This window comes from Carex rostrata, chromosome 14 (genome assembly GCF_964058835.1).
Source record: "Carex rostrata chromosome 14, lpCarRost1.2, whole genome shotgun sequence".
NCBI lineage: Eukaryota > Viridiplantae > Streptophyta > Magnoliopsida > Poales > Cyperaceae > Carex > Carex rostrata.
The window spans coordinates 7,847,066-7,870,887 of NC_135931.1; the positions used below are offsets into that span (position 1 = coordinate 7,847,066).

General features: G+C 34.4%; 2 protein-coding genes across 9 annotated transcripts; both read left to right on the plus strand.

The window, feature by feature from the left end:
- The first annotated feature begins 4,253 nt into the window (after positions 1–4,253).
- Positions 4,254–9,244, plus strand: LOC144565419 (protein PHR1-LIKE 3-like). 3 transcript variants are annotated; one of them, XM_078315171.1, is made up of 7 exons: positions 4,732–4,918; positions 4,952–5,539; positions 6,501–6,577; positions 7,163–7,217; positions 7,515–7,584; positions 8,016–8,085; positions 8,302–9,244. In XM_078315171.1, exons 2-7 carry the CDS (start codon positions 5,476–5,478, stop codon positions 8,614–8,616), a joined length of 651 nt encoding a protein of 216 aa, XP_078171297.1. In that variant the 5' UTR covers positions 4,732–4,918; positions 4,952–5,475; the 3' UTR covers positions 8,617–9,244. The 3 variants fall into 3 exon arrangements, with proteins under 3 accessions (XP_078171295.1, XP_078171296.1, XP_078171297.1); XM_078315169.1 differs by lacking the exons at positions 4,732–4,918; positions 4,952–5,539 and adding an exon at positions 4,254–4,717; XM_078315170.1 differs by lacking the exons at positions 4,732–4,918; positions 4,952–5,539 and adding an exon at positions 4,256–4,717 and having other exon boundaries at positions 7,530–7,584.
- Positions 9,245–17,088: 7,844 nt separating this feature from the next.
- LOC144565094 (myb family transcription factor PHL7-like) lies at positions 17,089–23,443 on the plus strand. 6 transcript variants are annotated; one of them, XM_078314732.1, is made up of 8 exons: positions 17,089–17,418; positions 17,783–17,911; positions 18,704–18,954; positions 19,291–19,367; positions 19,466–19,508; positions 19,857–19,917; positions 20,787–20,856; positions 22,783–23,443. In XM_078314732.1, the coding sequence occupies exons 3-8, from the start codon at positions 18,714–18,716 to the stop codon at positions 23,176–23,178; spliced, it is 888 nt and encodes a 295-aa protein (XP_078170858.1). In that variant the 5' UTR covers positions 17,089–17,418; positions 17,783–17,911; positions 18,704–18,713; the 3' UTR covers positions 23,179–23,443. The 6 variants fall into 6 exon arrangements, with proteins under 6 accessions (XP_078170858.1, XP_078170855.1, XP_078170856.1 ...); XM_078314729.1 differs by having other exon boundaries at positions 17,783–17,895; positions 18,682–18,954; XM_078314730.1 differs by having other exon boundaries at positions 17,783–17,895.
- The last annotated feature ends 379 nt before the right edge of the window (positions 23,444–23,822 follow it).

Consider the following 23,822-nt stretch of genomic DNA (forward strand, 5'->3'; position numbering starts at 1 on the left):
GATCCCGCTTCAAAAGTCATTTTTGAATAAATAAAGAAATTATCGTAACATTTCTAATAAATTCAATTATATAGTATTTCATCTATTTCCAAAGAAATATAAAAATATTTCTAATATTTCAATACAAAAAATAAAAAGAACCATAATATTTTCTATTTAATTAAAATAAAAAAAATCAGAAAATCCAATTTGCGGTAAATTATTTACTGAAAATAGAAACTCTGGATCCGGGAAATTATTTTGCAGGCCCTGGATCCATAGAATAATTTCGAATTGAACAGATTTCGATATTTTTTGCAAATAGTGTAAATTTGAAGATTTTTTTTTTTTTGTATTAATAAAAATTTCGGCAGATGAACACTCATATTTTGTCTCAGGGCATATACTCGTTTCGTTATATGAGTTTATTTTCAAATTAATGTAATGTGGATCAATTTTGGGCAAGGACACAATGACCGCGTTTCATATATCATAATCACACTCTATTTATTAATAATCCAAAATTCACGTTTAAACAAAAAAAAAATATATATATATATATAGGTTTTGGCTAATATGCTATGGGTAGCTAAGAGGCCTCTGTGCTACGGCTCGGATTTCGAGTTTTCAAAATCCTAACGGTCGATCCGAACCGTTCATCTTGTTCTCCATATTAATATGTGCTTGGACACCAAATTTTACATTTTTATGAATTTTTTTACTATTTATTAAGCCACTTTGAAAACCGCTGATCCAACGGTAGTTTCTGGTTTTACTGTTGGGTTAAGCCACCGTTGGATCAGGGGTTTTCAAAGTAGCTTAATAAATAGTAGAAAAATTCATAAAAATATAAAATTTGGTCTCCAAGCACATATTAATATGGAGAACAAGATGAACGGTTCGGATCGACCGTTAGGATTTTGAAAACTCGAAATCCGAGCCGTAGCACGGAGGCCTCTTAGCTACCCATAGCACCGTAGCAACGTCCTATATATATATATAAATCGTTGGTTTCGTCATGTTTATAAAGTATACTTTTGCGACAAATTCGTATATTTCCCGCTTGTTTCGTACAAGATTAAAAGGTCCAAAAATCAACGATTTAATGCAAATCATGCACGGTGTTGATTTTCCCCCTTTTTTACCATGTATGAAATAAACTCAAAATATTAATTTTTTTGCGTGATTTTTTCGCATTAGATGATAAATTGAACAAGACAAATGATTTATACTTATTGCTTGAAATTTGAATTTAAATGTAAAAAAGTAAAGTAGTTGTCGTGATGGACACAAAAAAAATATCAAAATTGGATTCTTTATCTTCTAATTAAATACCAATGTTGCAATTTCTCAGCACCCCCCGCTTCATAATCCACCGCGCACACTGAGAAAACTCAATAAAAAAATACATAATAATAAAAAATAAAAAACTAGACTTCCCCTTAGGATCCTGAATCTGCCTTTTTTCTAATCCTAAGCCATGTGCCTCTTTTGTACCTTCAGCTATGATGTCTTAATCAAGACATTAAATAAATACAAGTCGTTAAAGAACTGCAATCTCGTCTCTGCATATCTCCTTGATGTGTCGATTTCAGAAATTCATTTCAGGGCATCAGGCGAAGTGAAGTGTCTGACTCCGAAAAATTTATTCTTACCATCTTAAAAAAAGAAAGTTAAACTAAATAATCACAATTTGATCAGAATTTTATTTTTAACACGACTGTAATTTCAAACCGCTGACAAAAATTGAGGGTCCGTTGTTTGAAACTGCAGCCGATTATTTGGTTTAACTTTTGTTAGATGATAAAAATACAAATTTCGGTGTCTGACTCGGTCAAATTAGATATGAATCATTTAATTTAATTTGAACGAATCTTAAAGCGAACCTCCTATATTCTAAATAGGTTTTGAAAAAACTCTTTCAACCGAGAATATTCTAACATTTGTAGTTTCAGATGGACATCGGATTTATTTTTGGATCCAATAAGTTTTAACACTGTTTGATCTCCATTAAAATTTGTGCGCACGAAAAATAAAGCAAACACGCAAATTTTATAGCATAGCGCACGTATCTCAATATATATCGGACGGTGATTAAGCCAACTAAAATAGGACCGATGAGCATCGGACCTAATCTGGATTCTTGCGGTTCTATCAAGGAGACAAGGACCAACGTGATCAAAGTATCAAACAAACTGGGGTCAAAGGCTACAAGGCTAATCATTCCTGATTAGTGATTACCAATGCTGGGTCAAAGGCTACCAGGCTAGTCATTCCTGATTACCAATTCTAATTGTTTTTAAAATGTAAATTATTCGAGAGAAAGAAATTTCAACTAAAGAATTATTATTTTAATATGTTTCGCGTAAGGGCACTGCGGAATTGTTCAGTACTAATAATTAGACCATCGCTGAGTGCTCATGGACATTTTTATTTTCGGAAAAAAAAAAGGGGGGGAAAATCACGCTAAGGCTGAGATAAATGAAGAACACCCCGTACATTCGTTCAGAAAAATAGCAATCCATCGCAGCAACTAGCAACTGTAAGACACAAAAAAATAAAGTGCTTTCAAACTGGAAGTTTCTTAGCCTCTCGCTTCCATTTGTTCCCTGGACTCCCCCCGTCCAGCTGACTTCCATTGCTTCCTTCACCAATGTGTTGGGGCCAGAAAATGATTCATACAGTGTAGCGAGTCACCTGACATTCAGTAATTCTAAACTATTGATGATAGACAAACTTAATAATTCTACAATTAACGAAATAATTTTTAATTTTTAATATAACGTTTGGATTGTAGTTTCTATTACACGGAGTGTTTGACATAAGAAATGATGAATTTATATTATATGAAAACTTGAAATTGCTTTTGATGAATATTAAATAACAATAAAGTTGTATAAATTTTTATCAAGGTTCTAAATAGCGATTATAGCGGCATAGCGGGTAGACCAAGAAAAAAAAACTATTGCGAATAGCGTAGCTATAGTGAAAGCTATCATACACAGTGTTTTTTTCCTTTTCAAATTTTATATTCTATATTTCTACTGATTATTAACATAATTAATATTGACGAATTGAGATAATAACTAAATGACAACTAATCTAAGTCTATACTTTTTTTTATCAATTACGCAAATAAGAAGGAAAAAAATAGAATCTAAAAAGTAACATTATTTAATAGTCCATACTTCATAGTATTACATATTATAATAGATAATAGAAGAAGAGCAATTAATTTTATAAGATAAATGAAGTTAGTATACATATTTAAACATTTTATATATTTTAATAATAATCAAAATCAGCTTTCAATTGAAATGAACGATAATAATTTTACAAATAAATAATATACGAAGAGCAATCAAAAGGAAGAAAATATTTGAAATTTTGAATATTTCTCGATATAGAATTAGAGAATACATCACAAATAAAAGCAGAAGCACATATTTGATTTAGCATACTTATTGTAGAAGACTATGAAGCATTAGTAATAGGAATAGAAGTACAGAAACTTATATAAATTGCAAAAAAAAGTTCATGTAGCACAGTGGTCGTAGCTGAGTTAGCGCACTTTTATCTCATAGCGCGTTTATGGTCCGAAAAAGCTACAGCTAGCTATTTACAACACTGATTTTTATTGATGACCAATATACTTGACTAATAACATGTTTACAATTTTTTCCTCCCTGAAGTTTTTTATTTGATCTTAAAAATATGAATATACGTGTCTAGAAATATTTGAGAGCAAAGTATGTGAATTTAATTTTTTATTTACAATTTTTCTTTAATAATCTGAAGGATGTAGCTGTGTTCTCCCTATTTTATTTTATTTTTATAAAATTTCAAATTTGTCTGACGGATGCGAATCTAATATTTCCAACGACAGTTGCTTGGGTCCGAACTCCGGAATTCGACGACTCGCTACACCGCGCGGTGGTCTACCCGCGCCAAAGAGGACTACCGCCTGTGCCAAAATAAGCCCTCCCGGACCCGGACCCGGAACTGGAGGGTTCGGAGTCCCCGACTCCCCGTCCAATCAAGCTCGGATTATCTTCAAGCACAGGTAACCAATTTACATTGAGAAATATCTTTACCACTCATTCTAGATCGTACAGTCCATGTGTGCTAGAAGAAGTCACCACAATGTTGGATAATGGTATTTGTCGACCGTGAGATTCGACACGAACGCTTGATTTTTGTTTCGTTTTAATTATTATACAATCGGAATAGAAGCACCCAAAGCATCCCCCCCCTTCTCTCTCTCTCACTCTGATAAGTCATAAGAGTTCTGATTTCCATCTTTAAAATATATTTTAGTAATGGAAATTGGAAAGTGCTTCTCCTTTCTAACTGATCTGGCCTTCTCTGGCATCACTTCCCCTCCTTTCTCTCCTTTTTTTTCCTTCAAATCTCTCTCTTCCTAGTTTCTCCAGTTTCCACTGCCCAAAAGCTCTTCTCCTTTTTACTCATCTGCCATTTCTGCCAAAGCGCTTTCGTTGCCGCTTCCTCTCTCTACCTTCTCTCTTCCAAAAAGGGAGAGAAGCCGCAATACTCCCCCCCTAAGTGGAATAAATGTTTCCAGGATTGATTCAAACTGGCGACGAGGGGCATAATGGTCATTCCGTACACCACGGCCCCAGCCTTGTTCTGACGGCCGACCCAAAACCGCGCCTTCGCTGGACGGCCGACCTACACGAGCGCTTCGTCGATGCCGTCGCTCAGCTCGGTGGTCCCGAAAGTTAGTCATTTTTTTTTCTACACTACCTCCTCTGGGTTGGTTGGATTCTGTTTAATTTCTGAAAAACTTGATTGTGTATCTGTTAATTTTGTCTCTGGAGCGGTGGTTCCAAAATTACGTAGCGAGCACAGAAGATGTTGTGTGCGTGTAGGTGTTTTTCCTTTTTCCTTTTTTTTTCTTTGTTTTTTTGTTTTTGTTTTTGTTTTTGTTTTTTTTTTTTTTCTTTGCGGGAAGGGGGTGAGTTTGGTGTGGAGTTCTGTACTAAACAAAAATCATCTAAAGTTTGAAGTTTGAACATGAAAGTTAGCTTGTTTGCATTGGTTAATTCGATATTGGTTTGTCAAGATGAAAATTGAAAATTCAGTTACTAGGTAAAGAAACCACACCCTTTTTGTCTTTTATTTTGTTTTGAACTGAAATTTAAGTAAAATTGTACCCCAGAAGTTAGTCCCTATGTAGCTTTTTATCTCCCTTTGGTTTACTAAATTCGGTTATCTTAAATTGTGGGTTCTTTTTGGAGCGATAACTTAAAATGTCGACACTTTACTGTAGGATTTTCCTTCGTTTTCTTTGGATTTGTGGGAGGTGAAAGTGGAATTGCAACAGTGAGCTGTTCAACCTTAAATCAAACCTTTATTTTCTCTTTTCTGATATTTCTTTCTCCGGGTTCAAAAATTTTGCAATAAATTTTGGATTTTGTTACATATAATCTGGATTGTGACTGGCATGGTGGAATCTGTGTTTTGGTTTTAATATTTATGCTGTGTGCATGCCTATGTGTGTGTTGGGTGGCAAATGCAGTTAAAATTGTAATGTGGACTAGTGAGTGCATGCCCTTTTCACACTGTTTCAGTGTTTTTCCCCATTATTTCCACTATTTTTGTTGCGAGATGCATTTGATTTGGTGTCAAAGAGGTACTTTAAGTTGTATGTTATATTGAGTGTTAAAGTGAAATAATGTTTCTGGGTCTTAAATAGATGAATAAGTACAGTTCCAAGTGAATTTTAAGTATAAAAGTGCCTTTATCTTTCTCTTGCTAATTAATACTTTCTCTTCAGTTAGGTAGCTTTGTAATTACTGTGAGTTAGTGCCTATGTTTGGTTGCTGTTCAGTTTTCAGGCTCCATTGTTGTTGTTTTTTTCCCCCACTGACAAATATGCAACTGAAATACACAGAAATGGAAGTATACTGAATTCCCCTTTAACCTTCTTCCCATTATTTATTTCTGCTATATTTGCAAGGAACAAGTTTGTAAAAGTTGCTTATTTGGATTAATGATTTTATTTTTTTTCTTAGCTTTAAGTTATGTGCAATTGATACGAAAGGCAGTGAAAATGGGTGTCCTTATGAATTTCTCACCTTGATCAGAACATGTTGTTGAGTCTGTTATATCCCACTTAGCCCTTCTGTCTTACTTCTGGTTGTTTGATACAGATCTGTGTTTTTCTTTTCTTATTGTGCTTTAATTAAGTATTGAACTATATTTGGTAGTTTTTTTCCTTGGGCATTACAAAGAGGTACGTGTTTTCCATATGTCAATTGTATTGCATCTTAAAAGTGATTGCATCTTAAAAGTGCTTGCCATAGGGCAATGGTCCTCTGAGCTTCAATTTTTTTCAATAAATTTGAAACAAAAGTGCTTAAAGTTATCAAGCCGTTTTTAAAAATAAAAAATAAAAGGTGTGTACTGTTTGACTTTGTTAAATGGATCCGCTACATCCTTGGGATTTGACTGAGAAGATTTATAAGTTTTAATTCCTTTTTCTTTTTTTCCCTTGGCAGAAGCAACCCCCAAAACTATAATGCGCACAATGGGTGTGAAGGGCCTGACCCTCTTCCACTTGAAGAGTCATTTACAGGTATCCAGATGCTATATGTATTGTTTTATTTTTATCATGGCATTTATTGTCAACATATATGTGAATTAGACCTAACCTATTTTACTTTCTAATAATATCAATATTTGGTGCTGCTGAATGCTCTTCTAATTGAAGGGATAGGTCTAGATAGTGTAATCATAATTTGTTTTATGCCCCTGAAGTGAGCTTCGATTTAGTTAATTTATCAAAGCCCATCAGGGTATTCTTAATTGTGAGCTCAAAATTTGATGTTCTCTTGTTCGTTCAAAAAGAAAAACAGAAAGTAAAGACCGCTCTTCAGAGAACAAGAGCAAAAGTTCTCCGAATAAAGTGAGTTTCTGAAATTTGCTTGGACCTGTTTGGCAAACTATGATGATAAACTAGGTTCAGTTTACAAAAATTTAAGTCAGTGTGATTGGTGGGATGTGTGATATGTCATTTGATTTGTAAAAGAAGAAGAATTCTATGATTTAGTATAACAGGTCCTTATTTGCAAAACAACTTTTTAGTGTCAACTTTAATGGAATGCTAATTCTGCATTTCTTCTTTTCTTATTCTCTGACGAATTATTTTTAAGTTTGGCAGAAATACAGACTAGGAAAGCAATCTGGCAAGGAGATGATTGATCAATCAAAAGATGGTATGTTTTCCTAATCTCTAGATCATAGATTGGGGGACAGTGCTAAAATAAATCCCATAAAGAACTGCCAACATACTGTCGCGCAATCAAGATCAATTTAATCAATTAAACCTATAAAGCCTAAAAAAAGGCCCTCACTAGTCACTTCTATGCAATGTAGCACCAACAGTAATAGATAAGCAGAAGAAAAAAGACATGGAATTTGCATTCATTGTCAAAGCAGTACTGTCAAATAATAACTAAAAAGTAAGAAAAAATAAATGGTGAAATTTCCTTCATTATGTGGTCTAATTTCAGCTTCATACCATATAGACGTACAAGGCAACTCCAACTTGTCGCCAAGAGTTCCTGCTCAAGATATGAAAGAGTAAGATAAAAGAATACTTTTCTTGTGTTCTATACTATTTGTGCGTCCTAGTATTTGGCCTACATCAGTGGACAATTCACTTCTATACACCAAGGTGTACCATCCTGCTCATCGCTAGCAGTTGTACTGTACCTGAACATATTCTTGGATTGTCGGTTGAGTTCATATTTATGCATGGGTAAGAGCATAACTATTTTTTTTGTGAAATAGCATGCAATTACCTGCTAATAATTTCACACTGTTGGTTGAATCTTGCGTTGTACATACTGGACGGGTTGGGTCTGAACCACCACATCAGCCAATGTTTTCTGTTACAAGTATATCAAACATTGGCACATGCAGCTTGGGGTGTTGTCTGATTTAGATTTTACTTAAATATGTAATTGTCTGATTCATGATTGAATGTTGTCTTTACATTTTGCTTGCTACAGGAGCCAAGAGGTCAAGGAGGCATTGAGAGCTCAAATGGAGGTGCAAAGGAGATTGCACGAACAAGTAGAGGTAAGTCCTACTTCCTCTTGGCTTTTAGAGATGTACAATTTTTAATGTCTTTCAGGGTTACAATACTGCCGGTACCCAGTACATGCTTTCTTTAACATACTATGACCAGGTTCAATCTTCATGACGCCAAGCTGGACCAACTGTAACTTGTCTTTTAATGGAAGCTATGCGTGATACCAGTATTAACTTCCACCTTTTGTTAAATCTTTATTCCAGGTTCAGAAGCATGTCCAAATCAGAATAGAAGCACACCAGAAGTACATGGACACCCTTCTTGAAAAAGCATGCAAGGTAGCATCAGAGCAGATTGGGTTCAACCCAACCGAGCCTGAACTGCCTGACTTGACCGGTCCTGCACCCGTCATATATCCACAGCCCGACCCATTAAGCCCTTCTGTTTACCACCAGCTGTCAGTTGGATCCATTAGTCTACATAGTCCAACTGATTGTAACGGCACAAAGGTCTCTCCTGGCATTGAAGGACAGTTCATTTTTCAGAAACCCCCTGAATTAAAACGAAAATCTTGTTGATGAGGTCAGGTAACGCATGGTGTGTTTGGTGTATTTGCACTTTGGTCCTCTACTAATTCTCAATATCCCAAATCTAGCCTGAAGCTTTAAATATTTTTTCTTTCGGTTCAATCTTTAGTGAGGTGATACCGTAGGAGCAATTTGCCCTTTAATGCCAGCAATTACTTTTCATTAAGGGCACTCGTGTGACCTTCACTTAACTATTCCCATTTATCAACCTGGGATGAAAGGAATCGAAGGGATGATGGCACCTTATTTATTGAAGCTAGTGAAAATTTTATTTGAAGTTGTCGGACAGTTTATGGTAACAAAGAATCAACCAAGAGGCTGAAAAAGAAAGTTTTGGGCTAAATTTTTAAAGAAACTAAATATTGGGGACTGAAGTGTAAATATATTAATGTACCATGCGGAAGTACTAGTACCGTTACAAGAGGTATTGGCACGGCTCAAAAAGCTAAAGGAGAGTTGGTACAATGGGGCTAAACATTTTATATGTGGTGTTGTCCTCTCTCTTTTTCTATATTTAGCATTGTAATATTTTTAATTTTAACTATATATGTAGCCTCCCTAACAATGTATTCTTAATCTTTATTTCATTTTAACGAGAAATTTGCTTATTAAGCTTTAAGTACTCGCGCACTCTTTTCTTGCTTACCACAGAAATAACAGACTAGGTTGCATGTGTTTGACAGATTGAATACACAACGAGAAAGTTATCCAATCTGTCAAACACATGCAACCTGATCTGATTTTGAACAATTTGGGCTGGGATTAAGTTGGGTACAGATTTGTATTTTGGTAGATTCGTCAGTCCCTAGTTGGATTGTAAATTTGTCCAAAAAAAATTGTCTTAATTCATCTCACCGTATTCATTATTACATCATATTTAATTATTATTATTTATTATTATTTTTGGAAAAAAAGGATAAACGTCCGTTTCATTGATATGAAATTATGAATTATGAAACCATTTAAGTTAACAACTACTATTGTTAAGCTATTGGCTGTCTAGCCTTTGTTAGTGCTCCACCCATCTGCTGTATCTCCAAAAAAATGCTAAAACAGCAGTAAAAAAAAACTCAAAAAACAGGAAGTCATTCATTTTATTATGTTGATTAGTTGTATAAGAAATTAATCAATGACAGATAATTTACTTTGAACATATTTTTTTTCTTTCCATTATCGATATTCCACAATTTCAGTGAACTTTTACTATTTATTCAAATGATGCTCCAGAAGAGGGGGAAAGGAGGGGAGGGGTAACTGGACCTGAACAGATTCTATTTAGTTGCTCTAAAACGTTAATTATTGAGGGATAGAGGGGTAGAGGGGAAGAGAGAAAACTGTAATTTAACTATGTTTCGTAATGAAGCTGGACCTCAGCCTTTTAGAGAGGTAAAGAGAGGAAGAGAGAAGATGAACTCTATATATAAACTATTTAAATATTGTAACCTCTAAATTGGAGCCGAAATTTTTAAAAACACTATTTTCGGAAAATTAATAAACCAAAACACCCTTCATGGATTTTTTTATTAAAAACACCATGGCCGCTACGGGGGCCAGCGGCCACGTTGTAGGGGACCGCTACGGGAGTCAGCGGGAACCTTTACTAGGCCGCTTCTAGGCCCAGCGGCCCGGGCCGCTTTGGGGGGCAGTGGCCACGCTAATTGGGACCCGTTTCAACTTCATGATGAAACTTTTAACAAATTAAAATGCAACCCTCTGATTCTATCTTGGGTTATGTCGGTATTTGTTTCAAGTATTTGTACAAATTGCATTGTGTACAGGTGAGGTGAGTTCTACAAATTTCAGAGCTTTAACTGTAAAATACGTCCTGTTATATATGTTGGGAGAACTGCACTGGATATACTCCTCTTCTTTTTTTTTAATTTGCAGTTGCTAGCCTTGAAATTTCTTCACTATTGAATAATTTGAAATTTTCAATTCCAGTGATGCTCTCACTGTTTGACTTCATACGTGGCAGGTTTCATGCCGAGTAAGCTTCCGGTAGGCTTGTGAAGTATGAATGATCACTCGGTACAAAAGAAAAGGATGTCTTTAATCGAATGTAAAAGCTTTTAAAAGCGAGTATAAACGCTTTTTCATATTATTGTTGTATTTTAACTCTTTATAGTGTTCAAAAAGTATAAATATATTTCACATGTACTTTCATAAGTGAATGTGTGTTTTTAACTTTTTGCTGGATTATTAGTAAAATTTAAGTTGTAAACATGTTTTCATTAAGTATGTTTAAACTCATCAAACGTAAATAATTATTTCAGATATTTACTTTTTATTTTTATAATATAAAGTATAAAAAATTAGTGCGAGATAGAAGGTGCGTGGACAGAAATTGGTGAAGTTAATTATCTGCACTATTCAATTACAATGACACATAGTTATCAGTTACGTGTCGTGCTACATGCTAGTTCAGTATGTGTAGTCGACACATGCACCATTTCTCTTGACACCTAAGCTTTTAGTCGGAGACACACCATACCTTTTAGCTAGTTCAGTTAGCCAGGGTGGCCGTTGGGCCTAGAAGCGGCCCAGTAAAGGTGGCCGCTGGCCCTCGTAGCGGTCCCCTACAACGTGGCCGCTGGCCCCCATAGTAGCCATGGTGTTTTTAATAAAAAAATCCAAGAAGGATGCTTTGGTTTATTAATTTGCCGAAAATGGTGTTTTTAAAAATTTCGGAAATTAGAGTGTAGAGGAGATTAACAGTTTATCCTCTCTCTCTTTCTTTGTGGAACACAGTTTATGGTAAGCAACTTTATCCTTAAAAACACTAGAACTAGATAGATAGCTAACTGTCTTGAATTCTAAGATCAAGGTTTGAATTTTATTTGAAATTTTGAGTTTGGACGGTCTGGATCCAAATTAAAATATTGAGTTACTTTAGGAGATCTGAACTCTGACAGGCAACATATAACTGCGCTGGGATGTACTAATCTATGTATAACAATAAATATTGTGTTGATAATGAAGCAACGACCACTTATTTCAAAACATTACTTTATGTTAATTATTTGAATCGTAATTACCACGCAACGGTGGAATGATTAAAACAGAATGCAGACCAAAACAAGTGACAGGCCCCAAAAATTAGTTTCCAAAAATGCAATTCTTTTGCGGAGATCATTTCTCTTGTTTAATAATTGCATAGTTGAAAATTGTTAATAAATTAATGAAAGCTCGTCTACTAGCAGACGGAGACTACAATTTGGCTTTCAGCAAAGCTTTGTAATGTACAGACCGAAACGAATGGAATATACCAAATTGATGCCAGTAGAAATACTCTCAACTTAGCCACTAATTTATGAAGTAAGATTTGCTGAAGGGAGGTTACGACAACCACTAAAATTTGGTGGTTGTATATATTATTTTTATCGCTTTGATTGGTGCACATGAGATGAATAGAGAGACAAATAAAAAGATGGAAAGAAAATAATTATATTTTACATTCTCTTATTTAATTAATCTTATATTTTACATTCGCTTTGATTGGTGCACAGGATGTTCTCTGCTAACATTACTCTTTATTATTGTTTGCAGTTTGCACAATATTGATTTGTTAAGGGGGCAATTGAAAAAGATCGTATTTGAATCATAAATATGGCAGTGCCACTACTCAAGTGCAATAATATCTAAAGAGCCCATTTTTTTACCATCTTAAAAAAATAAACCGAATAACACCTTTTTTTTTTCTGGAAATTTTATTTTTACAATCATTTTGGCTGTAATCATAGATTGAATCTCCGACTACTATTTTTCACTCCAAAATAAGTTGATTACATAAAAAAAAAAAAGTTGAGATCGCATATTGAATATGCAATGGTGAAATTTCAAGAAAAAAAAATAGTTATTTTTTTTTTTTCTGAAGATGGTAAAAGTAGAGGTGCTATCAGGTTGGGTAGGGTCCGAATATCATTATATTTGGATTCGTACCCTAAAAGTGTTTTGGTACGAATTTCGATCCATATACTTATTAGTTTTAAATGGAGTCGGGTCTGAAACCGGATACCTATCTACCCTTAAATATTCCGGGTTCAGTCTTTCGATTCCGGGTAGGGTCCCATAGCTTGTTTGTAGATTATCGGGTCCGGATCCAGAGCGGATACATGTCGCAAACCCACAAGAATCTGAGAAACCTTTTACGTTTAAATATAATTATAATTTCTTGAACATCCAAACATAATATATCATTATAATATAAATTAAAATTTGTTTCAAAATATTAAAGGTGAGATAATCTTAGAAATTAAAATATTGGAGATGGTGAATTCATTCTATGGTTCCAAAAATCCATGAATATAATATTTATACTAATTTTTTTCAATCAGCGAAGAGAGCAATAAATTTCAATGATCCATGCAGAAAGGCTATATGATAGATAAAGAGATCAATAAAGGAATTAATTAGCTTCAGAAATTTATAGAAAAAAGGTGAACGTGATATTTGATTTCAATTATCTATGCGAAAAGAGCAACAAATTTTATTTAAAAAAAATTAAAAAATACGGAAAACGATTGTCTTTCATAGCTATTAATATATGTTTTTATATTAAATAATTATAAAAATGATATTATCATTTTATTAGGCATTTATACGGGTATCAGGTCAGATTCGACTACGGGTCGGATAATTAAATCAAAACCATATCCTACCCATTACAGTATCGGATCCGGATAAGATATTAAATTATTAATTTTGTAACTATACTCATAATTTAATCGGTTATATTTTTTAAGAGAAGGGTTCCAATACCTCATCATACCTCATATTTAATATTTTCGTTTTCAAAGTCAAAATTGTCGATCCAAACTGTTCAACATGATATATATACTAAAATATGGTTAGGGATGAAATTTTATAATTTTTGAAGTTTTTTTTACTATTTTTTAATATGGGTAGAAAATCATTGTTTTTTGAACGGTTCAAAAACAGTGATTTTGTACCTATCTTAAAAATTAGTAAAAAACTTTCAAAAAAATATAAAATTTCATCTCCATGCATATTTTAGTATAAATATTATGTTGAACAGTTCAGATCAACAATTTGAACTTTGAAAACGAAGATATTAAATATGAGGTATGATGAGGTAAGAAAGACATGAGACATTGGAATCCTCCTCATTTTTTAAATCATAACCTATCCAAATTAATCAGATCCGAATGAGTTCTAGTTCGGATCCGGATAATCGGGTAAAACCGTAAAAGTAGCACCTCTATGTAAAAGTAAAAATTTCGGTTTAAAGAACTGATATGTGGAAAAGTCAGGCCAGGGAAGCTATACACCCTCAGATTGTGTTTGGACAGTCGGATTTTGTTTAATTTGCATATAGATATAAAAACAAGGAAGCTGATATGAGTACCCGCACCTAAACTGCCATAACTGCTTGTGGGGACCGCAACTGTTTCAGATCTGTAACTTTTTTTTTTAATATTAATAGGCAAATCTTGAAGTATGTAGTCCAAAAAACACAAGTATTTATATCTATATAGTAAACAATGTAAACGATAAATTAATTATTTTTAAATAATCGTACCCGCACCTTTTTTTTGAAATTTCTGACGTCGTACCCACACCTAAACTGCCATAATTACTTGTGAGGACTGAAAATAATCGTACCCGCACCGTAACCGTTTCAGATCTGTAACTTTTTTTTTTAATATTAATAGGCAAATCTTGAAGTATGTAGTCCAAAGAACACAAGTATTTATATTTATATAGTAAACAATGTAAACGATAAATTAATTATTTTTAAATAATCGTACCGGCACATTTTTTTGAAATTTTTGACGTCGTACCCGCACCTAAACTGCCATAATTACTTGTGAGGACTGAAAATAATCGTACCCGCACTTTTTTTTTTGAAATTTCTGACGTCGTACCCGCATTAGGAACCACTCAAATGGCATGGGGGAACCATAACTGCATGTGGGGACTGAAAGTATTAATATCTAAGTATTGAAAGTATTTATATCTATACTACGCTGTGCTTACAACAATCTCAAAAAGTGTTTATAACTATACAATTATCATAAAATGAAAATTATTTATCTTGTATGCATAAATCATCTAAAAAAATACACATTTAGATCAATATCCATTCTGATATTGAACAATAAAATAAAAATTATTTATCAGTTCAACATTTTATATATTATAGATGGAAAGTATTAATATCTGTTATAATTAATGTAGATATATATCCAATCAAGTATTGCTAATAGAGGTGGGGGAAGAGCAAGAGAATCTATTTTAGAAAGTCGTTAGTTAGGATGATCAAATTAGAAGGTTGACTGAGTTGGAAAATAAGTGGGTACAGTGCGGGGGACGGAGGTGTGGGTTTCTCAAATGATTATTCTAAAAACAACGACTCGGATTGATTCACTTCAGTTTAAACCACTTTCCATATCCCAACTTATGGTTCATGCAGTTCGTTGACCATAAACCTTTCTCAGACAAAATAAATTTTCGTATTTATTACGCAACAGACATTAAAAATTAATTTATGCTTCTACCTTTGACTTGGAGGATGTCTGAAATAAATATAATAACTTTTTAATATTGACCGAAATTTTTATTTATAACATAAAAAAATAAAATAAAGCAAAACACCATCGTTTGGTCAGAATTTGAGAATTACCCAGGCTGCAAAATCATTATACACACTCAAATACTGAGGTCCGCACAAGCGTTATGCGACCCCAACTTCAAGAGGTTACTCAATTATTTATGCAAGAATACGCTGGCAAATGGTTCTGTATTTGGGGCCACAAAATAGTTATGCAGCTTGGATAGTTATCAAATTTCCTCAAAACCATAGTGATTTGGTTTTTTTTTTTTTTATGTCATGGAAAGTCTCGTGTATTTCTCTAATTTTGAATGTTGGCTTTGTAATTATTTCAGCATTTTGTTTTGTATTTTACAATTCATGTAATATATTCAAACTTTTTTTTAAGTAAAAGTTGGAGCTCAAACATTCCAACTATTTAACATCCTTGTTATTACAATAAAATATTTCTTTTATCCGGGTTTCAAGCCCATAGTCTTTTACATAGAGATTATGTGTTTTTTTTTACTGCCACTAATGTTGATTCTTGTATTCAAACTTTATTTAGTTGTTCGTCAAATATTGTCCTCTGAACCTTTGTTTTTTTGGACCTCTTAAAATAAAAATAAAGCAACTTATTGAATATATGCAGTGACAGAGTCACATTGAATAAGAAATAAACAATTGTTTATTTTTTAATTTTGAAAACCGAGAACATATCTATATCTATGTATAATCGGATTGTTGTCTATTGTTGAATTTTTTTTCTTACCTACCAGCTCTAAACAACTCACAGTTTGAATTGATTAAATTAGGAGTTACAGTCCGCAACCTCGTCCCTAAGGTCATGGTTTTTAGTCATTTTTTTCATAATTATACCGAAACATATTATGAACAGGCGTTTTAATCTCGACATCCATTGTGCTCATCCGATCCTAATTAATTATTTGACCTCACGTAATGATTTAATCTCCGTTGTAATTAGGCAGCACGAGATCAGACTATTAGTTTGAATTACTGTCGAAGCCTAGCAGGAAACAAATTATTAATAAGTCTGTATTTTCTTTCTTTTTATATTAATGATTACGTAGGCCGTAGGGGTTACTTGAGAATCTAAAGTGCATCCATCTTCTCGATGCAAAAGAAACTTTCTGAATGCGTTTATGAAACAAAGGTTTTCTGAATGCAAAAGACCGTTGGACCGATTTTATTATTAATAGGAAAAAAAATTCAATAAAAGAGCATAAATTCGTGAAATTTCGATATATAAAAGATCATTATAGATTATAAAGTCCAGCTTCAGAGTTCAAATACCGCCTTTTATTGCTGGACGTTATGGACTCTGATGTCCGGATTTTTTTTTTTTTTTTGCTAATTAGCGATATCGGGAAAAAATTAACAGGACGTTATGAATCATAATTTTCTTATATTTTGAAATTTTATGGATTCGTAACCTTTTGTTTGATAATTTTTTTTTTGTTTTTTCTATTAATGAAAAAATTGGGACCGTTGGATTCTAGGATATTCAACTAATAAAAACACGCCACGTTCAGGGTGAAATAATCGAAGTTCAGAAAAGACAAGTCCTCAGCTCCCTGACAACACTCTGACGGTCTATAATTGCTCAGAGCAGGACTGTAGAGTTATAATCCCGGGCAGGAGTTGGATGTGACAGTGGGCAAACGGTCAGATTCCTCAAATTCAGTCGAACTGGTTTTCTTGTTGGATACACACGGTGTACATTTATCGCATACACCACACCGGTTGTAATTTGTAAATTCATGTCGGGTCAGTTTCGTGTTTTCTGATCCATTTTCTTGCTTCAAAACAAACACGCAATACGCGATGCACGTGGCAGACAGAAGGAGAAGAGGTTCGTTTCCAAAGAAAAAAGGAAAAGGGAGAAAGAAGTAAGAGGATTCAGGAGGACAGAGACGAAACGAAACGAAAGGGACGACTTTTGACGCTGGCTGAGCCAAAGAGACGTGCAATCTCAGCCCTAGATCTGCACTGGCCGGACGGCTAGAATCATTGAAAGCTGTTGCAATCAAGTCAAAACAAAAAGAAGAATAGCAGGTGCGAAATTGGGGGCGCCCGTCGCAAGTCCGTAACCCACCCAACTACTGTCTCCAGTTCATTTTTTTTTCCCGAGGCATCGGAACATCGGATTGTTTGCACGAGACTCTGCTCGTTTTAGAGCTTCGCTCTGTCCGAGTTAAGGGCCATCTCAATTCTCTCGCGTGGTAAGAGCAACTGCCGTCGGTTTCTTTCTATCTTCTCTCTACCTACCAACCTGGGATTCCTCTAGTAAAATGTTACCGTGGTACGTCAGACCACCGGAGGGTTGTTCTTCTTAGTCCGGCGAACGATCCTGCGGTAGTCCTCCGGTCGTCCGGCGATCTGTGGTGGCCTCTCTTTGAAACCCAAAATTCGTTTGCAATTCTCATATTCCTTTTTTGAATGTTGAATTGTAAGATCAAATCCTTTTTTCCTGTGAATCTTGACCAGATACTAGTTGTACCTTTCCCAGTTCGATTAATTTAACCTGAATTTCGTGAAATTTGATGAAATTGGAAAATTCTTTTCTGAGGAACTTGTGAACTGCAGCTGTGTTCAGTATACTTGTAACACCCAGTGGTTGTGGTTTGCTGGGCTCTGGTGAAGTCTTAGTGGTGGCTATCTGCCTCTACAATGAATCACTGCGGGGCCCAGCTCATACAGTAAGACAAAAAAGAGGTTAAAATTAATTAATAAAATTTAGCGGTGTAATACTGTAATTTGCTGCTTTTATAGCTAAAAAAAGAATTTGTGGTTTTATTGTTGTGTTCAAACAAAGGAATTACAGCTCCGACTGACAGCAGCTTTTTATTTCATAGTTTGAAACTACTTACCTTAGTTACCTTTTCAAAAAGAAAAGAAACAAAACTATAGTTACCTTGTTGTCATCAAAACAGCTCCTAACAAAACTTTTTTACGCTTTGGAGAAACATGTTTATTAATTAATTATGCATAATTACAATTTGGTGTTCAGGTAAATAGTGATTGCTCTGATTTTGAGAACTAATCAAATATTGTACTTCTAATTCCCATGGTCTTGAACTATTTTACGTACGTACCTGGTTTTGGTATGAGCTTGCAACCATCGGTACAGGTGTTTACCTACCTTTGTATTGGTCCAACCCACTTAATCTGAATTCAGCTTGCTTTGTTGTTAATTTTTTTAATGTTATCCATGTTGTCAACTTAACTGAGCTAATGACATAAATTAGGTACCAAATACGCTGTTATGTATTGTACCGCTAATTGAAATATATTAGCTGATAGTTCAGTAACAGTGGTTGGGTCTAGATCGTAGGTTTTTGTTTTTTTATTCTTGGGTGCTGGTCTGAAGCCCGAGTTCAATTTGTTGCAGACACCTTTTCAACCCATTCAGTCAGCCTCATACCTGAATTTCCTTGCTATTTATTTTTTGTATTCTCTTTCACCTATTGGCTTATCGGTTTTAGGCAATTTTTGTTTGTTTATTAGATGAGGAAAGATGTATCAGCCAAATCAAAACCTGCTTTCTAGTATTGGTTTTGAACAACAACTCGATATCATACCTGGCAACGATATGGGACCCAATAATGCAATGAGCAACAATAATAGTAGCATGAACAACAATAATAGCACCAACAACAATAGTAACCCTAATCTTGCAGCACGTCAGCGTCTGAGATGGACCAATGAATTGCATGAGCGGTTTGTTGATTCCGTGACTCAGCTTGGTGGGCCTGATCGTAAGTTCTTGACAGAATTAATTCTCTTTTTTTCACATCATTCCAAAAAATTTCTCTTTCTAGGAGCACCTTTAAAATACTATGCAGAAATTTAGGGAAAGTTCAACTCACAATGCCCTTTTTGTAATTGCATTGATAACAGAAATGGAAAGAAGATTTTTTTTCCTTTATTCAGAGATACCTTCTAATATTATAAACATATATGCAAAAACTATTGTTTCTATCATAGATCATTTTCAAATTTGGTTACAGTCCATCAAATTAAAAATTATAGTTTTAATATAATTTTTTTTTTTATGATAATGAGTGATTAACTTTTTTTATCAATTGTGATAGGCGCTACACCTAAGGGGGTTTTGAGAGTTATGGGTGTACCAGGTTTAACCATTTACCATGTGAAAAGCCACTTACAGGTAACTCAAACTTCTGTATGCTTATAATTCCTGGTTGTCATTTTTCATTTTTATTTCCTAATTTTTGCTGACATGTCATGATTCTTTTGTTTATTCAGAAATATAGGCTTGCAAAATACATTCCTGAGGCATCAGCTGATGGTAGGTATTTGTTTTTGAAATTGCAAACTACAAAATCTAGTACTGTCTAGGCAGTCTGATAGCCATATAGTACTTGTATGCATTAATCTGATTTATGGTGTTATTTGTCTGATAGTTTATAACTTTGTTCTTCATTTGAAACTTGGATGTTATCTCTTCACTAAAAGGACTGAGAAAGAATATAATTTTGTTATTTTGGTAAAGGCCAGCGAACTTATAGATTGCTAGCCTCTCTTGTGTTGTACCATGCATTGCTATTTTGATTAGTGGACTTCATGACAAATTAAATGAATCAAAAATTATTTTGACTTATCTATTTATTTACTTTCAACTTTTGCATGAACTTAGGTGCTAAAGTTGAAAAGAAGGATCCGGGGGATCTCCTCTCAGGACTAGAGAGCTCTTCTTCGTAAGTACAAATTACAATTTACAAAAAAATGCTCTTAATGAGTTCAACATAATTTTCACAACAGTATTGACAGGAAGGAGTACATAACTTTCCTTCTTTTTGTGGGATGATCTTATGTTGATCTTACATTGATTTAAGTTTGTTAAGTGGCCAGGTCGAATGAATACTGAATTACCTTTGCCTTTTTCTAAATTGAAAAAAAGAATCAAAGAACAAGAATGAATCAAACAATTATTATACTTGGTAAATTTGACTATTCTGTGAAGGTGTGGGCAAAAGATGCGTGTAATATTTATGAACCTTTATTCTTAGGACTTTTTCCAATAGTCATCAAATTGTTGTCAGTACCTGTGGAAAAGAAATGGGTTTTTTCTTTTTAAGATCCTCCTAAATGATAAAAACTTCTGGTGGGAGTTAAAAAATACTGGTTGAACTATTTCTTCTATATTTCAAAGGATTTTGTTGGCCGACAGAAAGCTGTAAAAGCCCAAAAACTTGGATCACATCCCCTCCTGATTAGACTCTTAAGAGCTCACTGCTCCCCCTCCCCACCTGCTGCACAGACTCACTAGAAATGAAGAAAAGTATAACACAGTACAAAGAGAGAAACTAAAGGGAGGAGCAGACAGTCGGCTCTCTCACTCACACACGTGCACAGAGATCTTAACACCTATAGTTTTTGCTATTCTTTTTGGCAACTTGCAAGAATTTTTTTCATTTACAAAAGATGAAGAGATAGTTTGGTTCCCCATTCACTCTAATACCACTTATAACTTGAAAGAGGATTTAAACAATGTTGGAAGCACTTTTATGTCTTTGTTTTCTAAAAGCAGGACTGTTATTTTATTTATACTTGTTTTGTTTGGTAGAGGATTACAGATAAGTGAGGCACTAAAGCTACAGATGGAGGTTCAAAAGCGGCTACATGAACAACTGGAGGTAATTGCATGGTTATATTTTTTACTTTTCACCGTACTTATCCATATGAAAGTAACATTATTCATCTGTATGTGGTTGGATGGAGGAGAAAGAAATGGAAAGAAATATGCTAAGCAGAAAGAAGAACTTTGATTTCAAGACAAATATCTTTTTTAGCAGTACTGGAGACTGGAGAAGTTTGGATTAAAGATAAAATGAATTTTTAGGAATTTCTTTCCATGTCTGATCAAAACAAATTAGAATGGAAAGATTTATGCTCTCCTCTTCTATTCTAATCACAAAATATATCATTTGTTTCTGTTCTCTCTCTAATACTGTCTCCTCTCCTCTCTATGCATCTCTCATAAAAAACAAAGACAATAGGAAGACCTTTTGCAAGTAGCACCTGAAATTGTTCACTGACGCAAAAATATAATAATTTGTTTCTGTTCTTTCTCTCCAATCATGTCTCCTATCCTCTCTCTTAACATCTATCATAACAAACAAAGACAGTCGGAAGACCATTGCAAGCAGCACTTGAAATTGTTAAAAAATGTTTCCAGTTATGCAAGCTGCATCTTGAGTTTCCTTTCAGGTATGATCTTTCCAGCTGCATAACAGTTGACAATTTGACATTAATAAAAGGGAATCATATAGCATTTCCATTATTGATATTCTCAAATGACAGCAGCTGTTATTTGGTCTGCTTCTAATTGAATACTGGAAGATAAAATAATATGATAACAGGACAATCAGACTGATATAGATACAGCTTATCAGTACTGCTTCTGGGGCCAGTAACCTGTAGGGTTATTCAATTACAGGGAAAGTACACTTGGTGAACAATTTTCCTCTCTTTTGTTTGCAATAAAGAAATGGTCATGTTGAGAGTATTTTCATACTAGGAGATAATGAACACCAAGGGTCTTCCGATTGGTCTACCAAAAAAACTTGAGTTTTTTGTACACAGAACCAAATTCTCTCTACATTATTTAATTATTGAAGATGCTCATCATCTAGTCCTGATATGCTATGCTCTATGATTTTGCAGTAAACATCTTACAATAACTTGGTGAAATGAATTGCTTTCTAGAACTAGTCTAAGATGTGCACTAAGTTTCAGACAGCAATAATTTGACAATGTAACACAGTTCTAAATTTCCTTAAATCAAGTAAAAGTTCTCCAAAATCGGAAAAAATAAACTTTTGGAATGTTGGTCTTTATAGATTGCTCACCTATCAAAATTTATGGAAATTTTTATTCCATCAGAATTATTAAAAAAAGACCAGTGTAAATTTCTGATCATTTAATTAGTGGAAAAGATGCATCAAATTTCATTATTTTCTACATGCAGTGGATAAATCATATAGATCATGTCCAAAATGTTGGATTTAATTTAGAAATTGTTTGTGGCAATTGTCAAATTTGTCAACTTAAATCATTGTCAACGGATCCTTGATCTAAAATCAAATTTGTAAGGATTAGTTTTTGGAAATAAAGCTTTTCCTTTTTGTTGCAGAAGGAACCAATATGAAAAACTTTTGCTTTCCTATCAAGCTGAACTCCTTGTTTTAGTATAGTTTTCTCTCAGAAAAGTGTTTGTTTCCCTAGCAAGAAGTTTCTCAAATTCTGACTAGCAAGAAGTTTCACAAACTCACCCTAAGCAATTTTCTTTTATAATAGCTGTGGTTCAGAGCTTGATAAGAAAAATAAAAATAGGCACGATTTCTAAATCTAATTGCTTGTTCCCAGTTCCTTGGGTGGGGATGAACAATAATCTGTAATACAAGCTTTATGAGAATGGATGTTGACTTTGCACTTGTAGATCTTTAGTCTGAGCTGAAAATGCAATTGTGTTATTTCGATGTCAAGTGTAAATGAATGCAATTGCTGGCTTAATATCCATTGCACAATGGCTTTAATTTTTTTTCCTTCTAAAATAAAAGGTACAAAGGCAGTTGCAACTTAGAATTGAAGCCCAGGGAAAGTACTTGAAGAAGATAATAGAAGAACAGCAGCGTGTGAGTGGGACTATAACTGAAAACCCTAACCCTAGCTCAGATTCCGAGAAACCCGGACCATCCACCCCTGGACCCACATCTGAGTCACCCACAACTCGGGCCCCACGTCCTGACAACCCAGCGCCAACATCAGATTCTCTCACCTCGTGCCATGAGCCACCAACCCCAGATTCCAGCTTCCACGCTAGTACAGTAGCTGCTACTGGTACAAGCTCACCAGCAAGAAGCCCGAGGCACAAGAGGCCGCATAGCGGTGATTTGATAATGCCTAGCCATATCTTGGAATCAAGCTCGGGTTCTGAGTTCCAACACCAATGGTGATTGATAAATTTTACATGTAATTGTTGTTGTAGGAGGAGGATTGTTTAGTATAAATCTCTAATCAGGACTCAACAAACTGGTATATTTCTATTGCAGGGGAGACATTTAGCTGGGTGGTTTAAGCTTATTTGGTAACATGTAACTTTATGTCTAGTGTTAGGTCCACGAAATGAATGTACCTCTGTATATGTTGTCGACATTAGACTTCTGATTTGTTTTCTGGACATTTGATGATTGATAGCTTAATTAACTGGTAGTTTAGTTACTGTCTTGTTGTTGCTGTTTATGCTTGATCAGTTGTTACATAAATGTGCTTCCTTGCATGTCTCAAATAAGCACAACAATTTCAGCAAAACTTTGTCCGTTTAACGTTGAAAATTTATGGAGTGATGCAATCCATTCTAGTTGTCCGGAATAATTTAACTAATAGTGCATGGTGCTTTTATTCTGCCACTTTTCACCTTTGCATGCTTGGATGGATGCAATTTTTAGTAGCAGGGAAACAGACTCCTTGTGAGTAATTATCCCCTTCCGTGCAGGATGCTCCCATGCGGATTCATTCCCTTGATTTTGTTGGGGGGACTTGGAGAAGTGTTTGAGGTATGTACTAGCATGAATTTTACAGCAGACAAATGAATGTGATC